The sequence below is a fragment of the Papio anubis genome, chromosome 7, assembly GCF_008728515.1.
Source record: "Papio anubis isolate 15944 chromosome 7, Panubis1.0, whole genome shotgun sequence".
Classification (NCBI taxonomy): Eukaryota; Metazoa; Chordata; class Mammalia; order Primates; family Cercopithecidae; genus Papio; species Papio anubis.
The window spans coordinates 146,992,491-147,018,855 of NC_044982.1; the positions used below are offsets into that span (position 1 = coordinate 146,992,491).

Below are 26,365 nucleotides of genomic sequence, written 5' to 3' on the forward strand. Positions count from 1 at the left end.
AATTAGTAATTATACCTGAAGCATTAGAAAATGACCCCTTCAGATTTTGCACTGCAAGATTATCGGAAGCTTCTCTAAAAACAAGCAAACAAAAACAATTAAAGAACAGTCAATAAGGCACAAGCAACACATAACTTACAGTGAACTACATGTATAGTGAGTCACTTTTCCATTAAATATAAAAACATCTTCTTCTTGGTTATTAGTGGGTGGAAACACAAAAACAAAAAATTTGCATTTAGTTATGCTTTGGTCAAGAGCAAGTAAAAAATTATAAAGGATGTCTTTTTAAGTTAACAAATGCCTAAAGAAAACATTCTGATTTATTCAGCTGGGCTTGAAATCCTGGATCCACACAAGAAGCTGATTTCAATGAAATATAATGGCTGTTCTTTCCGCCCCCCTCATAATACAAGGAAACACGAGCAACAGCAGCTCCACCTTCATTATGGCAGCAGCCTTGGCAACCACCCACAGGAGAACATTTGGCAAATAAGGATATTCTTGAAAAAGCTGTGAATGGATGTTCTTTCAAATGCTGTGAATTAATTTATAGCCTTTGAGAGAGACAACAGCACTCTATCTTGGGAAAGCAGGGAAATAATCATTTGCGTGGAGGAAAAACTCTGAACCTTTCCCTGCTAACACTAAATCCCATGTAGCCTTTTAAATGTCCTGGAAATGTTCCCCCATACTCACTACTTGGCTATTTCTTGGTTTCTTTTCTAAACCTCTGTCTTTGATTTAGATCTATAATTCCAATACTGGTGATTTCAAGAACATTATGTTCCCTCAGAAACACCTAATGGGGAATTTATTAAGGCTAGGTGCAAATAAGAAGGGGTGGGGGCATGAGAAGAACAGAGCAAGGTTTGTTTTCTATAAGCCAGGAATTCTTAATCTTGGTACTACTGAAATTTTAGGCCAGAAAATTCTTTGTTGGGGGGTATTAGTCCTGTATCCTTTAGGATGTTTTCACAGTATCCCTGGCCTTTCCTAGATAGCAGTAGAACTCCCCAGTTATGACAACCAAAAATGTCTCCATATATTGCCAGATGTCCCCTGGGAAGCAAAATCATTGTTGGTTGAGAATCGCTGATATAAGCCAAAAAAATTACAGTGTTGTATTTTCTGATAATGAGCATATATATAAGAATTGCTCTAGGCGGGAGTATTGCTTGAGCCCAGGAGTTGGAGACCAGCCTGGGCAACACAGGGAGATCCTGTCTTTACAAATAATTTTAAAAAATTAGCTGGGCAAGGTGGCACGTGACTATGGTCACAGCTACTCAGGAGGCCAAGAAGGGAGGATCACCTGAGCCTGGGAGGTTGAGGCTATAAGTGAGTCATGCTCACACCACTGCGCTTCAGCCTGGGCAAGAGTGAGACTCTGTCTCAAAAAAAAAAAAAAAAAAAAAGAGAAAAAAGAGTTGCAAAATAAAGAAAGCTTAACAAAGTAATTTCATATCCCTTGTGACCCCACTAACCAAAACTACAGTTAAAAATTTGGTACATTCTTCTAGACTTTTTTTTATGTACAGGTTGTATATTTTGTTTAAAACAAAATGGCATTATATTATACATCCTATTTGTGGACATCCTTCCATGTCAATGAACTCAGCTTTGGTAGAATCATCATAAAGACTACACAATATTTCACCAAATTATCATAATTCAAACAATCTTCTGCCAATGAATATTTTGAAATTATGTTCTCCAAGTGTGGTCTAGAGACTCTTGAAGGTCCCTCATATCCTTTCAAGGGGTCTTGCAAGGTCAAAACTATTTTCATAATAATCCTAAAATATTAATTGCCTTTTCACTCTCATCCTCTCACAAATGTGCAATGGAGTTTTCCAGACACTATATGATTTGTGCTATCACAACAGATTGAATACATAAACAGATATGAGAATTGTTTTTTCTACTAAAGCATTAAAATAGATTACAAAAATGTAAAACAGTGCACTAAAAAGATTTGCAAATATTTTAAACAATGCCATTTTCCTTACTAAATTAATTTTGTTTTGGAAAACACAGTTGTTTTTCAATAGAAATAGGTTAGCATGTAATGGGGTTATTGTTTTTTTATTTTTTATTTTTTATTTTTATTTTTATTTTTATTTTTTTTTGAGACGGAGTCTCGCTGTGCTCCCAGGCTGGAGTGCAGTGGCGTGATCTCGGCTCACTGCAAGCTCCGCCTCCTGGGTTCACGCCATTCTCCCGCCTCAGCCTCCCAAGTAGCTGAGACTACAGGCGCCCGCCACCACGCCCGGCTAGTTTTTTGTATTTTTAGTAGAGACGGGGTTTCACCATGTTAGCCAGGATAGTCTCGATCTCCTGACCTCGTGATCCACCCGCCTCGGCCTCCCAAAGTGCTGGGATTACAGGCTTGAGCCACCGCGCCCGGCCTGTTTTTTTAAATGAATAAATAGTTTTTAAATGTTTATGTTTTAATATTTATAGATATAACTCACAAAAACAAAAGTTCTTGGGGATCCTCAAATAATTTTTAAGGGTGTAAAGGGGTTCTAAGACCAAAAAGTTGGAGAACTGCTGTTATAAATGAGCCTTGATAGATGTCTTTAAAATAATTTTTACTATAAATTCCTGAAAGTAGAATTGCTGGGTCGATTTTTAAAAAATATTTAGTTTTAAGGCTTTTAATTTACTTTGCCAAATTCCTACCCAGATGGTTGATACTCCCATCATGAGGAAGTGAGATCTTTTCCCAGAACATTACACCTTTCAAAGTACATGGACAAAATATTATTGAAATTCACTGATTAGCAGACTGAATAAGATAATGACAGATAGATTTTGGCTCCTGAGGCTTTTCAAAATGATAAAATATTCTTGGAAATGTTATGAAGAACAAAAGTTGAATGTAAGCTATGATTAGTCTTATCATACAATAAGATGGTCATACAATTAAACTGCTATTGAGTTATTAACAACAGAATGGCTCATTAAAAGTAATCCTGACCTATCTTTGTTTCTCAAAAGGATCAAATTGATTTCTTTCTTTTTGTTTTTTTGAGACAGGGTCTTTCTCTGTCACCCAGGCTGGAGTGCAGTGGTATGAACATGGCTCACTGCAGCCTTGACCTCCTGGGCTCAAGCAATCCTCCCACCGATCTCCTGAGTAGCTGGGACTATAGGCATGCACCACCACGCCCAGCTAAGCAAAAAATAATTTTTTTTTAGAAACGGGGTCTTGGTATGTTGCTCAGGCTGGTCTTGCATTCCTGGCCTCAAGTGATTCCCCAAATTTGGCCTCCCAAAGTGCTGGGATTACAGATAGGAGCCACAGCACCTGGCTCAAATTGACTTTTAAAATAAATTTATGTAGTTTCCATATAGGTAATTGAAGTCAGTTTTCTCGGCTGTTGTTTCCTAAGTTACCTGCCATTCCTTTCATCACTGACTTTAGTCCTCAGTTTCTGCAGTACATGGTCCACAAGTTCAGTCTCCAGCACACGCTTCTCTGTCTGCCTTTCCTTCTCGAAAGACTTAACCTTCAAAAGAATGAAACAGATCTATCATTTGGAGGTTTCTGAACCCAGAAGAGTAGCTCAGAGCACCACAGTAAGACTACTAAATCAACAGTTTGGGTCAGTGGTTCTTAACCAGGGTCAATTTTGCTCCCCAGGGGACATTTAGCAATGTCTGGTGACATTTTTGGACAGTGCAACTGGCATGTAGTGGGTAGCGGTCAGGGATGCTGCTAACGCACAGGACAGCCCCCTAAAACAGAGAATTATTTGGCCCAAAATGTGAACAGCGCTGCTGTTGAGAAACCCTGGTCTGGACTAGTTTATCATAGATGATAGAATTTTTTTTTCTTAAGGCCAAGATGAATGGGCTCTCATTTCATGTGATTCATTAACATCTTCCCCTTTAAATCTGGTCAGCCACCAAGGTTTCTGAGATCTCAGCTTTATCTACCACTCCTCCCTCTCCTTTCTAAACCCAAGTCCTGTCATCCCACTTTTATGCATCTATCCCTTTATCTTCACTCCCCTGGCCAGCATCCAACCTTGGCCTAGGCTAGTATTCTTTATACTCCTTCCACTGTCTTCAGTCTCTCCCTCACTCTATTCCATGCTACGCATCCCTGCAGATTAATTTTTCTCAAACACAGCTTGGATGTCTCCTGTTCAAAACATTCGGGGCCTCCCCAATAACTGCTAAATATAAAAAACCAGATTTTTTGGTTGGTATTTGGGCTCTCCATGATGTAGCTATAACCATTTTCTGCTTCTGATCCATCTGTCTCACCAAAAATAGACTATTCAGGGTTGTACCAGAATGGTTCTCTGCCGGCCTGCCTCTATCTTTGGGACAACTACTGAAAGAACTACCATCTCCTTTGCAGTTCCCTCTTCTTAAAAGGCCCTTCCGGGACCTATCTATATCCTATGAATTCTTGAGGGTAGGATAAATCCCAGCACCCCCCTACAGACTTCACTGCTTCCTCTTATGTAGTCTCCTAGCCTGAGGGACCTTCGGAGAAATTTATCTGTAGGACTCTCATGGCATTTAGTATTTTTGAGCTCATAATCACGCACAAATGTCTCAAGTTCCTTACCAGATTACAGAATCCTTGACAGCAGGAGCTATGGCTTAAATGTTTCTATATCTTCAATGGCCCCAAGTTCAATCCCTTCTACATTGTGAATGCTTAAAATGTGTCGGCTGAATGGATAAATGAAGTGATATCTTGCTTTTGAAATATGAAAATGTTGCTACTGGCTGGGCGCAGTGGCTCACACCTGTAATCCCAGCACTTTGGGAGGCCAAGGTGAGCAGGTCCCTTGAGGCCAGGAATTCAAGACCAGCCTAGGCAACATGGGAAGACCTTGTCTCTACTAAAAATACAAAAATGAGCTAGTCACGGTGGTGCGTGCCTGTAGTCCCAGCTACTCAGGAGGCTGAGGTGGGAGGATCACTTGACTTGGTCCTGGGAGACAGGTTGCAGTGAGCCAAGATCATGCCACTGCACTACAACATGGGTGACAGAGTGAGACCCTGTCTTAAAAAAGAAAAAAAAAAGAAAAAAAAGGAGCCAGGATTCTCAGAGTTAGAAAAAACAAAAAAACAAAAAAACTAAAAAACAAAACAAAAAAAAGGAGGCTGGGCACGGTGGCTCACGCCTGTAATCCCAACAATCCCAAGGTGGGTGGATCATGAGGTCAGGAGTTTGAGACCAGTTTGACCAACATGGTGAAACCCTGTTTCTACTAAAAATACAAAAATTAGCCGGGTGTGGTGGTATGTGCCTATAAACCCAGCTACTCAGGAGGCTGAGGTAGGAGAATCGCTTGAACCTAGGAGGTGGAGGTTGCAGTGAGCCGAGATTGCGCCACTGCACTCCAGCCTGGGCAACACAGCGAGACTCCGTCTCAAAAAAAAAAAAAGAAAAAAAGAAAAGAAGAAAAGTCAATCTAGTGACTGTGTATAAGAAACTCACTTTAAATATAAAGATAGCTAAGTTAGCCTGGTGCAGTGGCACACACCTGTATCCCAGCTGGAGGCTGAGGTGAGAAGATCACTTGAACCCAGGAGTTCAAGGCCAGCCTGGGCAACACGATGAGACCCCATCTCTTTAAAAAAAAAAAAGACAGGTTAAAAATAAAAGGATGGGCCGGGCGCGGTGGCTCAAGCCTGTAATCCCAGCACTTTGGGAGGCCGAGACGGGTGGATCACGAGGTCAGGAGATTGAGACCATCCTGGCTAACACGGTGAAACCCCGTCTCTACTAAAAAATACAAAAAACTAGCCGGGCGAAGTGGCGGGCGCCTGTGGTCCCAGCTACTTGGGAGGCTGAGGCAGGAGAATGGCGTAAACCCGGGAGGCGGAGCTTGCGGTGAGCTGAGATCCGGCCACCGCACTCCAGCCTGGGCGACAGAGCCAGACTCAGTCTCAAAAAAAAAAAAAAAAAAAAAAAAAAAAAAAAAAAAAAAATAAAAGGATGGAGAAAGGTAGTGATATAAACACTAACCAAAAGATTTCAGAACAAAAAATATTAGCAGGGATAAGGAATATTTTATAATGATGAAGACAATTCATCAAGAAGATATAAAATCCTAAATATGTATAATAACAAAGCTTTGAATTTTTTTCTGTAAAGGACCAGATAGGAAATATTTTAAGCTTTGCAGGCCATACATAGTTTGAGTCACACACTCTCCTTTGTTTGTTGTTGCTTTTTAACAAAGAATGTAAAAACTTTGAGTTCACAGACCTATAAAAGTAGGCTACAGGCTGAATTTGGTCCAAGTTGTAGTCTGTCAATTCCTCCTCTAAAGTTCTACCTGAAAAAACTAAAAAATGAATCAACTAAATCCAAAATGAGCAAAAGGAAGAAAATAGTAATGGGTAAGAGTGGAGATGAATAAAAGAGAAAACACACGAGCAAATAAAAACTCAGAAAAACCAATGACACCACAAGCTGGTTCTTGGAAAGACAAAATTGATCAATCTCTAGCCAGGCTGATTAGACAAAAAAGAGGGAAGACACAAATTACCCGTATCAGGTCTGAAGGAGAGAGCAACGCTGCAGATCCTGGAGACAGTGAAACAATAACAGGGAAATATTTGAAAACTCAGATGAAATGGAAAAGTTCTGGGAAAGATATAAACTACCAAAACCAAAGCTGCCTCTAGAAGAAAGAGGTGACCAGAATAGCTCTCTATGTAGAAATATTTGAGGTTGGACTTCTAATATCAATTGTATACAATATCTTACAGAAAACAGAAGAGGAGAGAATGCTCTCTATCTCATTTTATCAGGCCTGCATTACCCTGATATCAAAACCAAACAAAAACATTAGAAGAGAAAAATATTTTTAAGAAAGTTTTTTTTCCGTTTAAAAATAATTAGAAATAAACGTTAAGAGGTGGTATATTTAGGAACACTTTTAGTTGAGTACAAAAAAGTAAAACTGGTTACAAAGCAGTGAGAGGATATGCCTATCAGCAGAAATCAACTTTACTTATTCTTATTTTCTTAGATGGAAAAAGAGAACAAGAGAAGAAAAGTAGGAAAAAACCACAGCCAGTTTTTTTGTTTGTTTTGCTTTTTAAAGCTTTAATGAAGGTGGACTCTCTTTCTTATTTTATACACATTTTCCTCAGTAAGAAACCCAACAATGGAAAGGGAGAGCAGAGGGAATGGATTTCCAGCCACCTACACGGCCCGGGGCCTCAGTGTGAAGGCAAGTGTTCCACAGGTAACACCTGACTACTGAATTGTAAAAAATCTCTGGCATCTGTTGGCTGCATAAATGTCTTCTTTTGAGAAGTGTCTGTTCATATCCTTTGCCCACTTTTTGATGGGGTTGTTTGTTTTTTTCTTGTAAATTTGTTTGAGTTCTTTGTAGGTTCTGGATAGAACCTACCCTTTGTTAGATTCTACCCTTTGTTAGGTTTTTGTTAGGTTTGTTAGAACCTACCCTTTGTTAGATTAGTAGATTGCAAACATTTTCTCCCATTCTGTAGGTTGCCTGCTCACTCTGATGGTAGTTTCTTTTGCTGTGCAGAAGCTCTTTAGTTTAATTAGACCCCATTTGTCAATTTTGGCTTTTGTTGCCATTGCTTTTGGTGTTTTAGACATGAAGTCCTTGCCCATGGCTATGTCCTGAATGGTACTGCCTAGGTTTTCTTCTAGGGTTTTTATGGTTTTAGGTCTAACATTTAAGTCTCTAATCCATCTTGAATTAATTTTTGTATAAGGAGTAAGGAAGGGATCACACATGAAAAAATGCTCATCATCACTCGCCATCAGAGAAATGCAAATCAAAACCACGAGATACCATCTCACACCAGTTAGAATGGCAATCATTAAAAAGTCAGGAAACAAAAGGTGCTGGAGAGGATGTGGAGAAATAGGAACGCTTTTACACTGTTGGTGGGACAGTAAACTAGTTCAACCATTGTGGAAGACAGTGTGGCGATTCCTCAAGGATCTAGAACTAGAAATACCATTTGACCCAGCCATCCCATTACTGGGGATATACCCAAAGGATTATAAATCATGCTGCTATAAAGACACATGCACATGTATGTTTATTGTGGCACTATTCACAATAGCAAAGACTTGGAATCAACCCAAATGTCCATCAATGACAGATTGGATTAAGCAAATGTGGCACATATACACCATGGAATACTATGTAGCCATAAAAAAGGATGAGTTCATGTCCTTTGCAGGGACATGGATGCAGCTGGAAACCATCATTCTCAGCAAACTATCACAAGGACAGAAAACCAAACACCACATGTTCTCACTCATAGGTGGGAACTGAACAACAAGATCACTTGGACACAGGAAGGGGAACATCACACACTGGGGTCTATTGTGGGGTGGGGGGAGCAGGGAGGGATAGCATTAGGAGATACACCTAATGCAAATGACGAGTTAATGGGTGCAGCACACCAACATGGCACATGTATACATATGTAACAAACCTGCACATTGTGCACATGCACCCTAGAACTTAAAGTATTAAAAAAAAAAAAATCTCTGGCGTCTTTACCTTGACATGGCTTCCTTCTTTATCCGAGACAAGGGCCACATAGGTGATTTCATGATGTCTGCAGTACTCTTGTAATTCCTCTTGGGACTGAAACAAACAAACATAGTGTAGAAAATAAACACAGAGCACCTGGAACAGCTTTAAGTAATTAAGGAGAATGAAAATACTGTTTCCAATTATATTCTCAATGTGAATTACTAAATGTGCTGACTTCAGGGAGATAGAAATATTAAGGAAGAAGCATACAGAATTCAAGGGAGGAACAAGGCCTCTCTTGCCTTCCTTACCTTCATGATTGTTCTAAGGGGCCATGAATAATCAATCAATAGTAAGAGGTTTTCAAAAGATTCAAGACTTAATAAAAGATGCCCCAAATTATACAACACAACACACACACACACACACACACTGAAAAAGCCTCTGAGGAAAATGAAGGAAACGAAGGAAATAAGGGAAGGTGAAAAGCAGAATTGAAGAAACAAACCAGGACAGGGCAGAGAAGCCTGCGGGATGCCACTGTACAGGACTGAGGTCACTGACCACTAGGCTTGGATTTTACTGCAGGACAGAACACTTCTCTAATGATTTATGAAACAAGTGAACAAGTAGAAGAGGACACTGTTCTGTCAAATGATTAAAAATTGTTGCTCAAGGCCGGGCGCGGTGGCTCAAGCCTGTAATCCCAGCACTTTGGGAGGCCAAGAAGGGCGGATCTCGAGGTCAGGAGATCGAGACCATCCTGGCTAACACAGTGAAACCTTGTCTCTACTAAAAATACAAAAAATTAGCTGGGCGAGGTGGCGGGCGCCTGTAGTCCCAGCTACTCGGGAGGCTGAGGCAGGAGAATGGCGTAAACCCGGGAGGCGGAGCTTGCAGTGAGCTGAGATCCGGCCACTGCACTCCAGCCTGGGCGACAGAGCGAGACTTCGTCTCAAAAAAAAAAAAAATTGTTGCTCAGTACACTTCTGATATGAATTTTGATACAACACACACACACACACACACACACACAAACACACACAAGTAAAGAGCAGCAGCTTCAGAAGCCTCCCGGCAGGTGATGTAAACAGAGCAGGTGGGAGGGTGGTGGGTCTGTGTCCCTGGTCATCGCCATGCTCTGGGGCACCTTTAGTGTGGGCGAATGTGGGTACAACCTGGATGATCTCCTGGAAGTATACCTCTTCTATGATCTGCTTACACCCCCCATTCCAAAGGGCAGGCATGTGTCCTGGGTGCCACTTTCCACACCTCCATACCCATGGCAAGTGTCAGGCCTGCATGCTGTGGGGGGTCTCAGGATACAGAGCTCAAAACACACTAAGCACCGAGTGCCTTCACAAGTGTGGTAGGCTGGTGTACAGCCCTGCAAAGGTGTCCATATCCTCATTCCTAGAATCTGTGAGTGATCAACCAGGATTATCTGGGTGGGCTCAGTGTAATCACAGGGTGCATATATGAGAGAGCTGGACAGTAAGAACAGAAGCACAGGTCAGCGAGGAAGGAGGTGCTTCATTGTTGAGTGTGATGATGGAGGAAGAAGCCATGAGCCAAGGAATGCAGGATGCCTCTAGGAGCTGGAAAAGGCAAGGACACAGATTCTCCCCTAGAGCTTCCAGAGGAGCCAGCCCTGTTGAATTTAACCCAGTGAAAGTGCTTTTGGATTTCTGACTTCCAGAAATGTAAGATAAATAGGTGTTTAAGCCAGTAAGTTTGTGGTAATTGGTTACTGCAGCAATCAGAAACTAACACAGGAGACGACTCGAATTACAGAGATAAACAGAGTCTGACAGTCTAAAGGTGCAGAGGATATTTGCCATGAGAGCCATAGCTGTTCGCACTTCACTCACAGGTGCCTTTTGTCCCATTACCTGCGACCAGTCGTACATGATTTCTGCTGTGATGCCTGCTGTCCAGAGTTTCTGGGTTAGGTTGATGGCCCTGGACATGGACATCTGGCCAACACTTACAACCAGGAGGTCACAAGAGCCTATTGTAACCTGGATCAGAAACAGAATGGTTACAGTTAGAGGAGCAAGACTGCAGGCATGGAAGTGAAACCAGCATCAGGAGAGGAGGCAGCATTCTTGGGAGGATGGGCATTCCTGAAATCCTGTACAGAAACGCAGCGTGCCGAAGGCCTGGCTTCAAAACAACATTGTTTAAAAAAAAAAAAAAAAAAAAAAAAAGACACAGTCAAAAAACTTTTTCTTTTTTTTTCTGAGACAGAGTCTCGCTCTGTGGCCCAGGCTGGCATACAGTGGCACGATCTCAGCTCACTGTAACCTCTGCCTCCTGGGTTTAAGCACGTCTCCTGCCTCAGCCTCCAGAGTGGCTGGGATTACAGGCATGCACCACCATGCCTGGTCAAAATTTTTTTTTTTAAATATTTTTAGTAGGGATGATGTTCTGCCTTGTTGGCCAGGCTGGTCTCAAACTTCTGGCCTCAAGTGATCCACCTGCCTTGGCCTTATTGGGATACAACTGGGATTACAGGCATGAGCCACCATGCTCAGCCATAGTAAAAAAAAATGTTATATTAGTCTTTCAAGACAGAAATTATTTCAACTACCTTGAGCCATTTAGGAAAATACTATTTTTCTCTGGGAAAACTAATCTTGCCTGAAATATAAGGGGGGAAGAAAGCTATTTCTAGCTTTGCAGACCACAGCAGGATTTTTTTTTTTTTTTGACAGGGTCTGGCTCTGTTGCCAAAGCTAGAGTGCAAGTGGCATGATTTCATCTCACTACAACCTCCCCGTCCTGGGTTCAAGCGATTGTCCCATCTCAGCCTCCTGAGTAGCTGGAACTACAGGTGCATAGCTAATTAACCACGCCTGGCTAATTTTTGTATTTTTTGGTAGAGATGAGGTTTTGCTATGTTGCCCAGGCTAGTCTTGAACTCCTGGGCTCAAGCGATCTGCCTGCTTTGCCCTTCCAAAGTGCTGGGATTATAGGCATGAGCCACCATGCCTGGCCTGAATAAGAAATTTTGATAAGAGCCTGTCAATAACTACAACATCTCACATTTATATGGTACATTACAGATAAGGAAAGTGAGGCTAGGGAAGGATGAATTAATTGTCTAAGGCAGAAGTCTTTAACCTTTTTGGCACCAGGGACTGGTTTCACGGAAGAAAATTTTTCCATGGATGGTGCGGGGGTGGGGAGGAGATGGTTTTGGAATGAAACTATTCCACCTTGGATCATCAGGCATTAGTTAGATTCTCATAAGGAGCGTCCAGTCTAGATCCCTTGCATGCACAGTTCACAACAAGGTTCATGCTCCTGTAGACTCTAATGCCACCACTGATCTGACAGGAGGTGGAGCTCAGGTGGTAATGTTTACTAGCCCGCTGCTCACCTCCTGCTGTGCAGCCCAGTTCCTAACAGGTTCCTAACCCAGATGGGTACTAGTCTGCCGCCCGGGAGTTGGGGACCCCTGGTCTAAGGTCACCCAGCTAGAAAACAGATGATAAGGACTGAAATGCAGGGACTGACATCAAGTCTTAGGCTTGTCTACCATATTAAAGGTAAGTTTCAAAACCCTGGGTCTATAGCTTTCACATCTGAAGCCCCATGTAAATGACTGCAAAAGGCAAATCGTACTTTTAGAAAAGAAAGACACCTCGAAGTATGCTGGGAAGCCAAGCCAGACTTACAGGTTCCTCCATGTTGAGGACAGCAGCAGATATCTTGTCTATAGCTATGCTGACCCCAATGGCAGTGGGAACTGGCCCCAGAGCTTGTGGCCCTCTAAACTGGGGAATCTGTGGAGAGACATAAACAGTTACGGTTATGAAATAGCAAAGAAAATGTGATTACGGGGAAAACAATGATTAAAGAGTGAGTGCTCTGTCAGCAGCTCATCATCAAAGAGTTCAACGAAAAGAAATATGTGTGTGTAGTAAAAGCGAGAAGCAAGCACACATGCAAATTTAGAAAAATATTAACAAATGTTACATCTAACTCTGAACTGTTCAATATGGCAGCCACTAGTCACAAGTGACCACTGAGCATTTGAAATACAGCTAATCCAAATTGACACATGCTGTACATGTAAAACACGTACTGGCTGCAAAGACTTTGAAACAAATGTAAAATCCTTGTTAATAAGTTTTAGAAATTTGAGGACATGTTGAAATAATATTTTGGATATACTAGGTTTAATAAAATATATTATAAAATTGATACCACTTGTCTCTTTTTGCTTAATGTTACTAAATAGTTAAAATTCCAGGTCAGGTGTGGTGGCTCACACCCCTAATCCCACTGCTTTAAAAGGCCAAGGCAGGAGGATTGCTTGCAGCCAGGAGTGTGAGATCAGCCTGGACAAAAATGTCCCATAACCTCAAGGACATTCACGTCACTGGGGTCATAGAAGGAGAGAAAACAGAGGGTGAGACTGAAAAAAAAATTCAAAGAAATAACGCCTGAAGAAATCCCCAAATTCACGAAAGACATACACCTATAGATTTAAGAAGCTAAGCAAACCCTTAACAGGATAAATCCAAAGAAACTCATGCCAAGACACATCATAATTTAACTTGAAACTAAAGACAAAGAAAAGAATCTTTAAAGCATCAAGTCAGAAATACCTTCCCTATAGGGGAAAAGTAATTCAAATAACAGCAAATTTCTCATCACAAACCAGAAATTTGGGGTAAATACAACAGACTTTCTTCTCCCCTTGAGTTTTCTAATTATATTTAACAGTAAAGTAAAAAAATTTAACACTGTTTGATGTGGATCTCAATGTATTAGAAGAAATATTTAAGACAATTATATTATAAATGGGGCATGAGGTAAAGAGACATACAGGGAGGTAAAGTTTCTACATTTCATTTGAATTGATAAGATGTTGATACCCATAAATCTTTGTGGTGATAGAATAGTTCTGTACCTTGATTATGGTGGTTGTTATGGGAATGTACACATGGTAAAATGGAAAAGAATGATGCACATACATTGTACAAATGTCAATTTTCTGGTTTTGATATTTTACTATGCTTATGCAAGGGGCAGTGCGGTGGCTCACGCCTGTAATCCCAGCACTCTGAGAGGCTGAGGCGGGTGGATTGCTTGAGCTCAGGAGTTTGAGACCAGCCTGGGCAACACCACAAAACCCTGTCTGTACTGAAAATACAAAAAATTAGCTGGGTGTGGTGGTGCATGCCTGTAGTCTCAGCTACTTGGGAGGCTAAGGTGAGAGAATCGTTTGAGCCCAGGGAGGTTGAGGCTGCAGTGAGCCAAGATTATGCCACTGCACTCCAGCCAGGGTGACAGAGCAAGGCCCTGTCTCCAAAAAATAAATAAACAAAAATAAATAAATAAATACACACACACACACACACACATACAGAGTAAATGGTACATGAGACCTCTCTATACTATCTTTGCAACTATCCTGCAAAATAATATAATTTTTTTTAAGTTTAAACAACTACAAATGTGGTTCACGTTATATTTCTATTCCTAGATGAAAGATATATTAATAGAAGTATCCAATGATAATACTGGTTCAAATTTTTGGTGTTAGTTTGAAAATTTCAAAATAACAAGTTGAGAAGAAATAAAATTAAGTCAGAACAAATAAATAAAGGGCAAGCCCTCACCAGCAGGTCATATCTGCCTCCAGCTGCGAGGATTTCAGGTACAGCCCTTTGCCTTCGTTTGATGAATGCCACAAACTGGAAGATGATTCCATTGTGCTGCTGCACCTTGTAAACCAAGCCCAAATTAATCAAGACCTATAAAGAGAGATGCCATACAAATGTGTCAAGGGTTTGAAAGTTAGCATGTGGAATATAATGCTGAAAACGGTGTTTCCCATCAATAGCATCAGAACAATCTATTTAGCATAAACAAAATATTTAGTAAGATCTAGCACAAAGTCTGTTTAACAATAGCCTGACATGTAAAATAAATTCTCTTCTCTTTAAGAATAACCACCTCTCTGAGGCTAACACAGTAAGAACTGCTTCATGATAGGAACAGTGGCACTTGCAAAGAAATCCTGATGTAAGCCAAAATTATTACTAAATATCAAATGCTCCAAAACACAGAAAGCAGTTTTTCTGGAAAAATAAAACACTAACTAGCATTAGTGAAATGAAACACATTTCCTCCCTGTGCTATTAGTAATGCTACACATTTGTACTGCCAGTATCAAACTGTTCCCAAACCTGTAACTTGATGCCGAGTTTCTTCAACAGTCCAACAACCTCCTCTAGGTCTTTTAAGCCATACTTCACCAACTGCGCAATACCTGTTTTCTGTTTTATTAATGAATTGATTGTTGGCATTAGATCTTGCAAATCTCCCTTCTGTTCAATAAACTTGTAGAGTCGACACAGCTGGAAAGCAAAGGGGCACAGTTAGCTGCCCATCCATGGCAGGGGAAGACTCCCTTTGCACCGACTGTGTGCACCTGCAGGAGTGGGAGCACATGGGACCATACGATTATCTTTGTGGTCAAAGACTATTTTAGCCTTTGCTACAATCCTGACTAAGGATTATCCTCTTCCAACAACTTGAAAGCATCTTGTGGGAATGCTTTAGACACATACTCACAGTTCACTTTTATTCAGATACATTTACTCACACTTAATGCTGACTCAGCAAAGTAGACCCTGGCACTAGCAGAGCTTCCATTATCTATTTTCAGGCCAGTATTTTTCCTCTTTACCTTTCTCATTCTCATGAGTTCCTGTTACCGCAGGCATACACATGGGGGGACAAGGAGGCAGAGTCTGACTTGTTTTAATTCAGAATTAGCTAGAAATTCCCTTCCTTGGCTTGAATCCTTCCTATTTGCAACCTTGAGATGTCTTCTCCTGTGGGCAGCCTCCTGATCCTCCCCCCTTCCTTCTCCTCCCACCTGGATGCCAGATCCTGGCTCTCACCAGCTGTACTCATTGACTGCCCAAGAAGAGGGCAGTGCAGGAAACAACCATAGTCATGAAGCCAGAAAGAAAACTCACAGCAGCTAAAGTAGAAATTATTAAGAAACAAAATTATAGCCATTTTAAGACTGTAGGCAAGTAGAACCTAGTTCATCCATAAATTGGCACATGAAAACTAAGGGCTGAATGAAGGCTAAGCTTGACATAGCTTAATCTTAGAGTTAATCATAAATCACTTAAATTTTTAAAAAATCCAAAAAATGTTAAAGCCTCCTATAATCTTGATATGGTTTTGCTGTGTCCCTACCCAAATCTCATCTTGATTGTAGCTCCCACAATTCCCATGTGTCATGGGAGGGATCCAGTGGGAGGTAATTGAATCATGTGGGCAGGTCCCTCCCATGATAGTCTCATGATAGTGAATAAGTCTCACAAGAGTTGATGGCTTTATAAAGAGGAATCTCCCTGCACAAGTTCTCTCTCTTTGCCTGCTGCCAACCATGTAAGACATGACTTGTTCCTCCTTGCTCTCCACCATGATTGTGAGCCCTCCTAAGCCACATGGAACTGTGAGTCCATTAAACCTCTTTCCTTTATAAATTACCCAGTCTCGTGTATGTCTTTATTAGCAGCACAAGAGCAGACTAATACAGTGAATTGGTACTGGTAGAGTAGGGCACTGCTGTAAAGATACCCAAAAATATGGAAGTGACTTTGGAACTGGTTGGAACAGTTTGGAGGGCTCAGAAGAAGACAGGAAAATGTGGGAAAGTCTGGAACTTCCCAGAGACTTGTTGAATGGCTTTGACCAAAATGCTGATAATGATATGGTCAATGAAATCCAGGCTGAGGTGGTCTTAGATGGAGACGAGGAACTTGTTAGGAACTGAAGTAAAGGTGATTCTTGCTATGTTTTAGCAAAGAGACTGGCAGCATTTTGCCCCTGCCCTAGAGATTTGTGGAATTTTAAACTTGAGGGAGATGATTTTGGGTATCTGGCGGAAAAAATTTCTAAGCAACAAAGCATCAAGAGGTGACTTGGGTGCTGTTAAGAGCTTTCAATTTTAAAAGGAAAACAGACCATATAAGTTCAAAAAATTTGCAGCCTGATGATGAGATAGAAAACCCCATTTTCTGAGAAATTCAAGCCAGCTGCAGAAATTTGCATAAGTAACAAGGAGCCAAATGTTAATCACCAAAACAACGGGGAAAATGTCTCCAGCGCATGTCAGAGGTCTTCATGGCAGGCCCTCCCATCACAGGCCTGGAGGCCTAGGAGGAAAAAATGGTTTCATGGGCTGGGCCCAGGGTCCCCCTGCTCTCTGTAGCTTAGGGACTTGGTGCCCTGTGTCTAAGCTGCTCCACCTATGGCTAAAAGGGGCCAAGGTACAGCTCAGACTGCTGCTTCAGAGGTTGCAAGCCCCAAGCCTTGGCAGCTTCCATGTGGTGTTGAGCCTGCAGGTGCACAGAAAACAAGAATTGAGGTTTGGAACCTCCACCTAGATTTCAGAGGATGTATGGAAATGCTTGGATGCCCAGGCAGAAGTTTGCTGCAGGGGTGGGGCCCTTATGGAGAACCTCGGCCTACCCCTGGCATCAGCGTCACCTGTATGTGACACATGGAGTCAAACGAGACCATTTTGGAGCGCTAAGATTTGACTGTCCCGCTGGATTCTGTACCTGCGTGGGACCTTTAGCCCCTTTGTTTTGGCCAATTTCTCCCATTTGGAATGGGTGTATTTATCCAATGCCTGTACCCTCATTGTATTCAGGAAGTAACTAACTTGTTTTTGAGTTTACAGGCTCATAGGCAGAAGGGACTTGCCTTGTCTCAGATAAGACTTTGGACTGTGGACTTCTGAGTTAATGCTGAAATGAGTTAAGACTTTTGGGGACTGTCAGGAAGGCATGATTGGTTTTGAAATGTGAGGACATGAAATTTGGGAGGGGCCATGGGTGGAATGATATGATTTGGCTGTGTCCCCATCCAAATTTCACCTTGAACTGTAGCTCCCACAATTCCCTTGTGTCACGGGAGGGACCCAGTGGGAGGTAATTGAATCATGGGGGTGGGTCTTTCCCATGCTGGTCTTGTGATAGTGAATAAGTCTCATGAGATCTGATGGTTTTATAAAGAGGAGTTCCCCTGCACAAGTTCTCTCTCTTTGCCTTCTGCTATTCATATAAGACATGACTTGCTCCTCCTTGCCTTCCACCATGATTGTGAGGTCTCCCCAGCCATGTGGAACTGGGAGTCCATTAAACCTCTTCCCTTTATAAATTACCCACTCTTGGATATATCTTTATTAGCAGTGTGAGAACAGACTAATACAAATCTGCTTACTATATTAAAGATAAAAATTTTGGCCGGGTTCAATGGCTCATGCCTGCAATCCCTCTATAAAAAAGAAAAAAAAAATTAACTGGGAGGCTGAGGCAGAAAGATCTCTTGAGCCCAAGAGCTTGAGGTTACAGTGAACTATGATTGTGCCACTATAATTCAGCCTGTGTGACAGTGCAAGACCCTATCTCAAAAAAAAAAAAACCATTAAATTTAAAATCATGTATTTAAAATATTTTTTAAGAAAATAAAAATGATTTCTTCTCTATAAATTTGAACATTAAATTACCCCAATAATAAACTATCAGAAGCACTGAAGTCAGTGTCTCCAGATTTTGATCCTCACCCTATCATCAACTAACTCCATGTGACTCAGGACAAATCACAACATCTCTTTGGGCCTCAGGTGTCTCATTTGTGAAATAAGAGGACTGGGTCAGATATGTGAAACTCTTTGGCAATATTTCTACTCCCCTTCCTAATACCCTTACAGTACATTTCAAAATAATCAAAGTACCAAATGCCTTTATTAGATACTATTTTTCTGTTTTTAAATGAATCAAACACATGTCTAATTAATGCTTAGCATCATCAAATAACCAGTGGTTAGAGATTAAACAGGAAGAAAAGTTGACATGTGAACAACCAATGTGGTTATTACATCCAAATGTATATTTATAAGACTTTCTTTAAAAAAAAAAAAAAAAGACGTTCTGAAATGTGACTTTAGTTCAATTAACCTTTTGGGTTGGAAACTTTGGGTGTAGAATCATTGAACTGGGTAGTCTTGTGCAGATTCTCTGTGCTATTTATACATGGGACTATTTCTGCACATAGGTGTGTGCTGTGTACATGTTCAGATTATATGTAAATACTGTATATTGTTCTTCATATTTGGATATTTAGCTGTTGGGTTACTTTGCATATCATTACTATCTCCCCCAATATTAAATATTTAAGATTTAACCTGGCTCAATTTTCAGAACTCCTAGTGCTATGCATCTGGTTTAGTTTCCCTACCTGCAAAGGGGTGATTTCTTTGAACTGTGGTTTCTGTGTGCCCTTTGAAAGTTGTTTTACAGAGTTGAGGGCAGATACGTGCTGCGCATATCCCCTTGTGGCTTTTTAAAGGCCAATATGAACTAAGAACTGAATGCAGTCTTTGGACTCCTCTTTGTATCCCTGCCACTGTGCCTGTCACACTGTAGGTGTCCGAAAGATTGAGTGACTCTGTCTTCCCTATGTACAATCATATTTTAATCTATCCCATATGTGAATTTTGCTGATCAACACAAGATCATATAATTGAGTGTCAGACAAGAGGCTAGAAGGGTTCTGGGAAATTTAAAAAAAAAACTTTTCTTACTTAAATATTCAGGAAAATGTACAAAATCCCTGTTGTCTTCTGTTGTTCAGCTACTCAATTAAGTGTGGGTTACTGTACCAAAGATCTGGGATCAATCTGATGCCTATGGAGAGAATATGACCAAACTGTTTACTCCATAAGATCTCCCTTACTGATGATGGGATCAAATGTAAGATTTTAAGATTAAGAGACGTACCAGAAAAGCAAGAGCTTTATTTCAACTCTGAGGAGTTAGAAGACATGGAGGTAGGGGAAGGGTAGCTCCCCAGATGAATTTGCAGAATTCTGTGCCTCCTTCTAGTCCCGTATAATCTAATTCAAAAGAGGACAACTGGTATTAGGTCTGTTCAGCAGGAGGCTCTACCAGGCACAGTTCTATAAGGGGTGTCAAAGAAAAGTATTTGCTGATCAAGAAAGAGCAGGATGATTACAGCATATCAAGAAGAAGCATGGAGAGACACTCTTTGATCACAGCATTAGTTTCTCCCTTCTAAGCCCAGAGGTTGCCATGGTACCTAACACTCAAGGGGAAAACCGCATCTGCGAGGCAGTAGGAAGCGCTGCTACCCTACCGCAACGAGAATTTGGTGACATTTTCTGGTATCACAAAATTACAGAGAAAGCTGTAATAATACCATTAGAAGGTACTTACACTATTAGAAGACAAAGACAGATTACAAAATTTAGCTTCCACTTCTCTCCTCGTCAGCTTCTCTGTCTAATGTGGAAGAAAAAGGTAACAATGAGAGTCACCAAATGTGGCCCTGAACAAGACACAATTTCCAGGCTAATTCTGAGAATTACAGCCTTCATTTTGAACAAACTGCTCTTAATGGTACAGAATAGATTTAATTCTGTGATTAGAAAACGTTTTTCCCCCAATTCACATGAAACCATAATTAACTTATTGTAAAATCTGAAAAACCGTCACATAAAAGAATTAAAAGGGGAAAGTTGTACTCGCTGAATGGTGAGGTGACCCAGATCTGGACAGGCTTAATGAGGGCATTTGTTTGGGCAGGGAGGGAGTCATTTTGCTCTGGGCTCCCCTAACAAAGGCCAGGCTCTGGGCATTTCATCCCATGCTGGCAGATGTGCCGTAGCCGTGGGACATGAATCAGTAAGAGCTGAAGCCCCTCGCACAATCCCTGGGGTTTTTGCCAGTGTCCGACTGACATCATATTGTATCTGTCAGTGACAAATAGCAGCAGAGCTTTAGGGGGAGTAAAGAACCACTAAGAAACAAGCAGTAAATTCTGGGCCATTGATATGTACCTGCCAGATGAAAGAAAAGCTAATTAATCCTTTTGGTGTATAAAAACAATAAGCCATTATGTAAGGACTTCCACTACTCTGTCTTAACCATAGACTTTCTGGCACTGTTAGTTCTTACATCTCCTGGATGCCTCTTATTCAATATGAAAACAAAACTTAACATGAAAAGATATTAGAAAACATAAGCATTCACTTCCATCCTAGCAACGTAATATAACACTAATTCATTTTTTCAATGCATCCCCCTCCAAGCTCTGTACCTGCACATATACTATAAAGTAATGAATACTATCATGTGACTAAATTAGGGAAGAGTAACTGGAGGTACCATAGCCTCAGTCCCACAGGGAGGAGGTGGTAAATGAGGCCCCGCCAGAGGTCGAAGCCATTCTCCCCTAATTCAATCAATGCAAATCTACACATGACTTTACTGATAAGCACAGGAAGACTGGAAGAATCAAGAGCAAGGCGCACTGTTTATCTCAACACAAACAGTCACTCTTCTTGGTCGCTGTAAAGGAAAGGTAATAGCAGCACTAGTGTGAGAGTGAAGTGAGTGCATCCATCAGAGGAACTCAGAACAATGCCTAGCTCACAGAGTGGGGCTCAGTCAATGTTAACTATCTTCGAAATTATTATTGGCAAGTATCAGGACCAATTACTTAGTGATTTCTTGCCTTAATAAGTAGGTTAGTGAAGAACTTTACTATCTCACAAATTAAATAATTTGATCTTTTAAAATTAGAAGTTAGCCTTTTGAAAAACACTCCAGCGGTTATTAGTAGCACAGGGCTGAGGATGGAACAAAAGCTCAACCAATACTTGTTAACTGTTGATACAATTAAAGCCAATTGGTTCTTTCACTTTAGAGCAATGAGGGAAGGAGATAAGACTCCCAATTCAGTTTCATGGCTGCATCGGTAAGAAAATCATCAGGAACTATTGTCATTATCTTTCAACATCAAGGTATTCTCTTTCAACATCGTAAGTAATTAAATGCTTACCACAGCATCATACAGAATAATGTAGACTTGACTGAGTTTGTCTTCTGGGATCCCACAGTGTAAGAGTATTGCTTTCAATAACATGGTATGGTTCAAATAAATACTGTAATTTCTTTCCTGGGATACGGAGAAAAATTACTATTTTCATTATAAAAGCAATTACTGGTACATGACCAAATCTGGAAACTTACCACCAATTTGTCATCCTAATACAATGGAAGGATTGAATTTAGCATATAGCTTCCTAGTTTATTTATTTATTTTTTTGAAACGGAGTCTCGCTCTGCTGCCCAGGCTGGAGTGCAGTGGTGAGATCTTGGCTCACTGCAAGCTCCGCCTCCCAGGTTCACACCATTCTCCTGCCTCAGCCTCCCAACTAGCTGGGACTACAGGCGCCCACCACCATGCCTGGCTAATTTTTTGTATTTTTAGTTGAGATGGGGTTTCACCATGTTAGTCAGGATGGTCTCGATCTCCTGACCTCATGATCTGCCCGCTTCGGCCTCCCAAAGTGCTGGGAGTACAGGCGTGAGCCACTGCGCCCGGCCCTAGTTTATTTTTTTACATACATTCTTTTTGCACTGTTATAGTCAAAGTATACTCTAAGTTAATACCATATTATATACATCCAAAATACTCAGACTGGCTGGGGTGGTGGCTCATGCCTGTGTAATCCAAGCATTTTGGGAGGCCAAGGTTGGAGGATCCCTTGAGCTCAAGAGTTCAAGACCAGCCTGGGGAACATAGGGAAACTCCATCTCTACAAAAAAAAAAAAAAAAAAAAAAAAAAAAAGCTGGGGTCAGTGGCACATGCCTGTAGATCCAGCTATTCAACCAGCAAGGCAGGAGGGCTGCTTGCGCCTGGAAGGTAGCGGCTGCAGTGAGCCGTGATAATGTCACTGCACACCATCCTGGGAGACAGAGGGAGACACTGTCTCAAAAACAAAACAAAAACAACTCTGGTCTTCAGCTATGTTAAAAAGCCCGAGATAGTTGATTTCAAAGACAGAAGGATCTGATCCAATAGTAATTGACTCATAAGCACAGGCTGGTGGAATAGTTATCTTAACTTTTGTCCATGCAAATTGATTAATGAGTATTTACCGAGTGGTGAGCCATGTGCCAAGCTGGCTGCAATAGGGTATATGGCAAAGAGGACTCATAGACTCTGCCCTAAAAACATATGCTCTGCTTGGAGAAAACAATGAACATAACTCCAGGTAGTACATGGCTGTCTCAGATCAAGACCTGTGAGAGTTGAGAAGAAAAGGTGGCCAACTAATCAATGAGGGTGCAGTCAGGCTTCCTGGGGAGAAAGGGCCCAAACCATGGCTGGGCAAAGACTTTCTAGACAAGGGAACATTTGACTGACGGTGGCAGGAATGACAGGGCGTGTGTGTGGGGTGGGGAGGGAAGCCTGAGAAGGGCTGGCAGCATGCAGACTTGGTGAAAAGGGAAGTTGGGGAGTGAAGACATTGGGTATAGGATGGAGCCACTGAGGGTTCCAAACAGGGTATGAACAGGCTAAGAGCATCTTAGGAATCTTAGCCTGATATCTTGCATTTTGGAAAAAAGGGTAGAGAACACCCATCCCCCAAAACAAAACCAGTTCCTGTGAAGGTAAGAGCCTGAGATGAAACTCAAAAGCCACATCATCAAGCTCTTCTCAGTTACTTTAGTAAAGATGTGATTCATCTCCAGGACAGACTGAGAAGCATGTCTGTAGCTGTGGTTTTCCTCACCACACTTGGTGAAGAACTATAGTGGGGAATCTTGGAATGTTAAAATATGGAAAGGAACCTGAAGTGCTGGAAACTCTTGGATGATTTCATAGATAGTGTAGATAATTTCAGCAGTGGGCAGAAAGCTGTTGGTGGTAGAAGTGACAATATCAAATGCACACTCCAGAAGTTCTTTGGGATGAAATCGATCTAACTTGCGCGGCCTGAACACACGTTCTATGCAGTATCTGGAGAGAGAAACCCAGATTTCTAAGGTCATTGCTTACTAGAAAGAAATATGTATGAGAAATTGTTGAACAAGATATAAGAAACAAATATGAAAAAAAATTAATCAGTGGTATGATCAAGAGGACTGAAAGACAGATTTGCCCTGGAACACCCTTGCCTTGTGATCTAGGTTCCAATTCCCAGTTTTGCCACTATTAAGCTATGGGGCTTAAGGTTTTTTAAATGTCTGAAACAGAGATGAAATTACACCAAAAAATTTTACCTTACTGATTGCTTTCTACACAGGGATACCTACACCATAGGGCTATGATTATTAATTGTTCACTTGTAGCTAGAATAAAAACATGTAAAGAGCTTTGTTTTCAGTTGAAGAAAGGAGCTTTAAAGTAGGGTGCCTCATTGACAACAATACTGCTCCAAATTATGAAGATCTCACTGTTGGACCCCTGTGGTATTTGAATGTACAGAAAGCCTTTTTTCAGGGCTAAGTGCCTGGAGGTCCTCAGGGCTCAGCGTTCCTGCTGGGTTTACTCCACTTCTCTACAAGCAGCTTTTGTTCGGTTACCTGTGTAGGCAGTCTTCACATAGAGACCATTGGCCACTTGTCCCACCAATTGAGTTTTAAAAGGGGCCATCTGTGATCATGAACAGCCAGATGTTTTTACGAAGCAACTGTTTGTGGAAATAATTAGCTATGTTGCTTGGGGACATTTAGAAGGTACAGAATAGACTGTGGGAACATGACGGTACCTACCTGCTACATTCCTTCTAATAGTCCTAGTTACCTTACAGGAAGGGGTACTGTGGCTGGGCTTCTGGATCGTATTCTAAGCTCAATATTCTGAACCCAGAATTCTTAACTGTGTAAGGATCACAGGAAATAAAATATTCTTCCTTGGTTGACAAATTATTCAACTATTTTTTCCTATGTCTACCAAATGGAATCCCCTATTGTTTCTTACCGTTTTAAATTCAATATATTATTTCTTGCCACATATCTTGCAAAAGGGATCTGAAAAATAAACAAAATATTAAAGGTCAATGTCAAAATGTGCCAGCTACCACACTCCTTTTGTTAATAATGGCTTTATTGAAACCTAACTCCTGTCCCATAAAGTTCACCCCTTTTAAAGTACATGCTTCAGTGGCTTTTAGTATATTCACTAAGTTATGCACTGCTCACCACTCACACTCCCTCAAATGTTCTTCAGTGTTTCGGTTAGTGATGGACTCTACTGCTAGATATGCCATGAACCTTATTCACTGTGGCATTTCTTAGGTTTTTTTTAAAAAGTTCACTTTTAGTTAAATATTCTCTGTGGAGCTTTTATTATGTCCAATTAAAATTAGTGCAAGTTATTTATTTATGAATTTTTAAAAAATGTCACTTTTATAGTAATGTAGTCAAAATGGGTATTCTCTCTTATGGTGAATTTCCTGATTTTCCTATCAATCTCTTAGAATAAATTCTTAACAACCACCTTCAAATAGTAACCACAACTAGTAAAACCATTGTCAGATTGCCCCAAGAGATCCAACATAGTATCATTAATACTGATGGGCCAAATTCTCAACATACGTTCACTTTTTAATGTTTTGCATTTGAATATCAGCTTATAGAACGGGAGCTGATATTTAAAAATCTGTACTTTAGTCTCCTAATATTTAGAGAATAAGAAGCTGGCTTTAAGTATAGCTATGTAAGTATTTGCACTTCTATTCTTTTTTTTTTAACAAAGCGCAAATGTCTGATCTGATTTGCTGTTTATTTATCTTTACCTCAGAATAATCCCACGTCACTTTACTCACTATAAATGAAAAACAGAAGCAAGGAATGTGGAAGGAATTTCTTCTTAGATCATAAACGCAAAACCTGTTTCACCATAAGCCACATGACACAGATTTAAAAAAAAGATTCCACTCCCCCCTCCAAAAAATATGGTCGAAATGAGTGTATTCTTTGACACTTTACTCTTTGGTGACACAAACAACCTGATGTGCGTGGTCATTTACACACGTGAATGTGACAAGCTCAAGTTCTGCTTTTTGGAACTTGGTGAAAATTTTTTTTTTTCTGAGTATCTTCCATCCTCGGTTGGATCCATGGATGCAGAACCCACCCAAGGATGTAGAGGGCCAAATGTGTGTATCTACACATATGTCAAGTGTATGAAAACACACACAGTATACCTTATATACACAGTTTTTTATTTTTTGTTTTGTTGTTGTTGTTTTTCAGACAGGGTCTTGCTCTGTCATCCAGGCTGGAGTGTAGTAGTGCAATCTCAGCTCACTGCAACCTCCATCTCCTGGGTTCAAGTGTTTCTCCAGCCTCAGCCTCCTGTACACATACAGTTTTGTTTTTTTAAAAAAAACTTTTCCTTCTCTATAATAAAAATGGGATAATAGAGTTCCCTTGAAATTTACTTTTTTAAAAAAGCTAACAATATGCCATGCACATTCCTACAAATCAAGTATAAATATGGCTATATCTAAATATGTATATCTGTCCCTCAGAAATTGGTTCCAGGACTCCCCCAAGGATACCAAAATCAGTGGATGGTTAAGTTCCTGATATAAAATGACATAGCATTTGCCTACAGCCTATGCACATCCTCCTGTATACTTTAAATCATCTTTAGATTATTTATAATATCTACTACTATGCCTATACATCCCTTCTTTTGTGTGGATTCAATGCAGTGTTTAGCACATGGTAAATTCAAGTTTTGCTTGTTAGAATTTTTTTTTTTTTTTCTGAGTATTTTCCATCCACAGTTGGCTGGATATGTGGATGTGGAATCCAAAGATATGTATGAAGGGCTGACTGTATTTTCATCTCATACATATATAAAAATACATATTTGATCTATATAAAAATATAGATTGGCTGGGCATGGGGGCTCACGCCTGTAATTCCAGTATTTTGGGAGGCTGAGGTGGAAGGATCTGCTTGAGTCCAGGAGT

At 40.7% G+C, this 26,365-nt stretch overlaps 1 protein-coding gene across 2 annotated transcripts in view; it reads right to left on the minus strand.

Annotated features, from left to right (window-relative positions):
• The window catches only part of EIF2AK4 (eukaryotic translation initiation factor 2 alpha kinase 4), a 113,264-nt gene that overhangs the window by 6,451 nt on the left and 80,448 nt on the right, over window positions 1-26,365 (minus strand). The window contains exons 24-34 of one of the 2 annotated variants that reach the window (XM_021940415.2): window positions 24,361-24,410; window positions 23,229-23,397; window positions 21,429-21,545; window positions 19,802-19,867; window positions 14,723-14,893; window positions 14,153-14,287; window positions 12,200-12,307; window positions 10,409-10,537; window positions 8,541-8,627; window positions 3,406-3,518; window positions 16-74 (exon numbers count right to left, since the gene is read on the minus strand). In XM_021940415.2, the coding sequence (XP_021796107.1) occupies window positions 16-74; window positions 3,406-3,518; window positions 8,541-8,627; window positions 10,409-10,537; window positions 12,200-12,307; window positions 14,153-14,287; window positions 14,723-14,893; window positions 19,802-19,867; window positions 21,429-21,545; window positions 23,229-23,397; window positions 24,361-24,410 (1,204 nt within the window). Of the gene's footprint in view, window positions 1-15; window positions 75-139; window positions 192-3,405; window positions 3,519-8,540; window positions 8,628-10,408; window positions 10,538-12,199; window positions 12,308-14,152; window positions 14,288-14,722; window positions 14,894-19,801; window positions 19,868-21,428; window positions 21,546-23,228; window positions 23,398-24,360; window positions 24,411-26,365 lie in introns of both variants that reach the window. The other variant, XM_021940416.2, reaches the window with a different exon arrangement.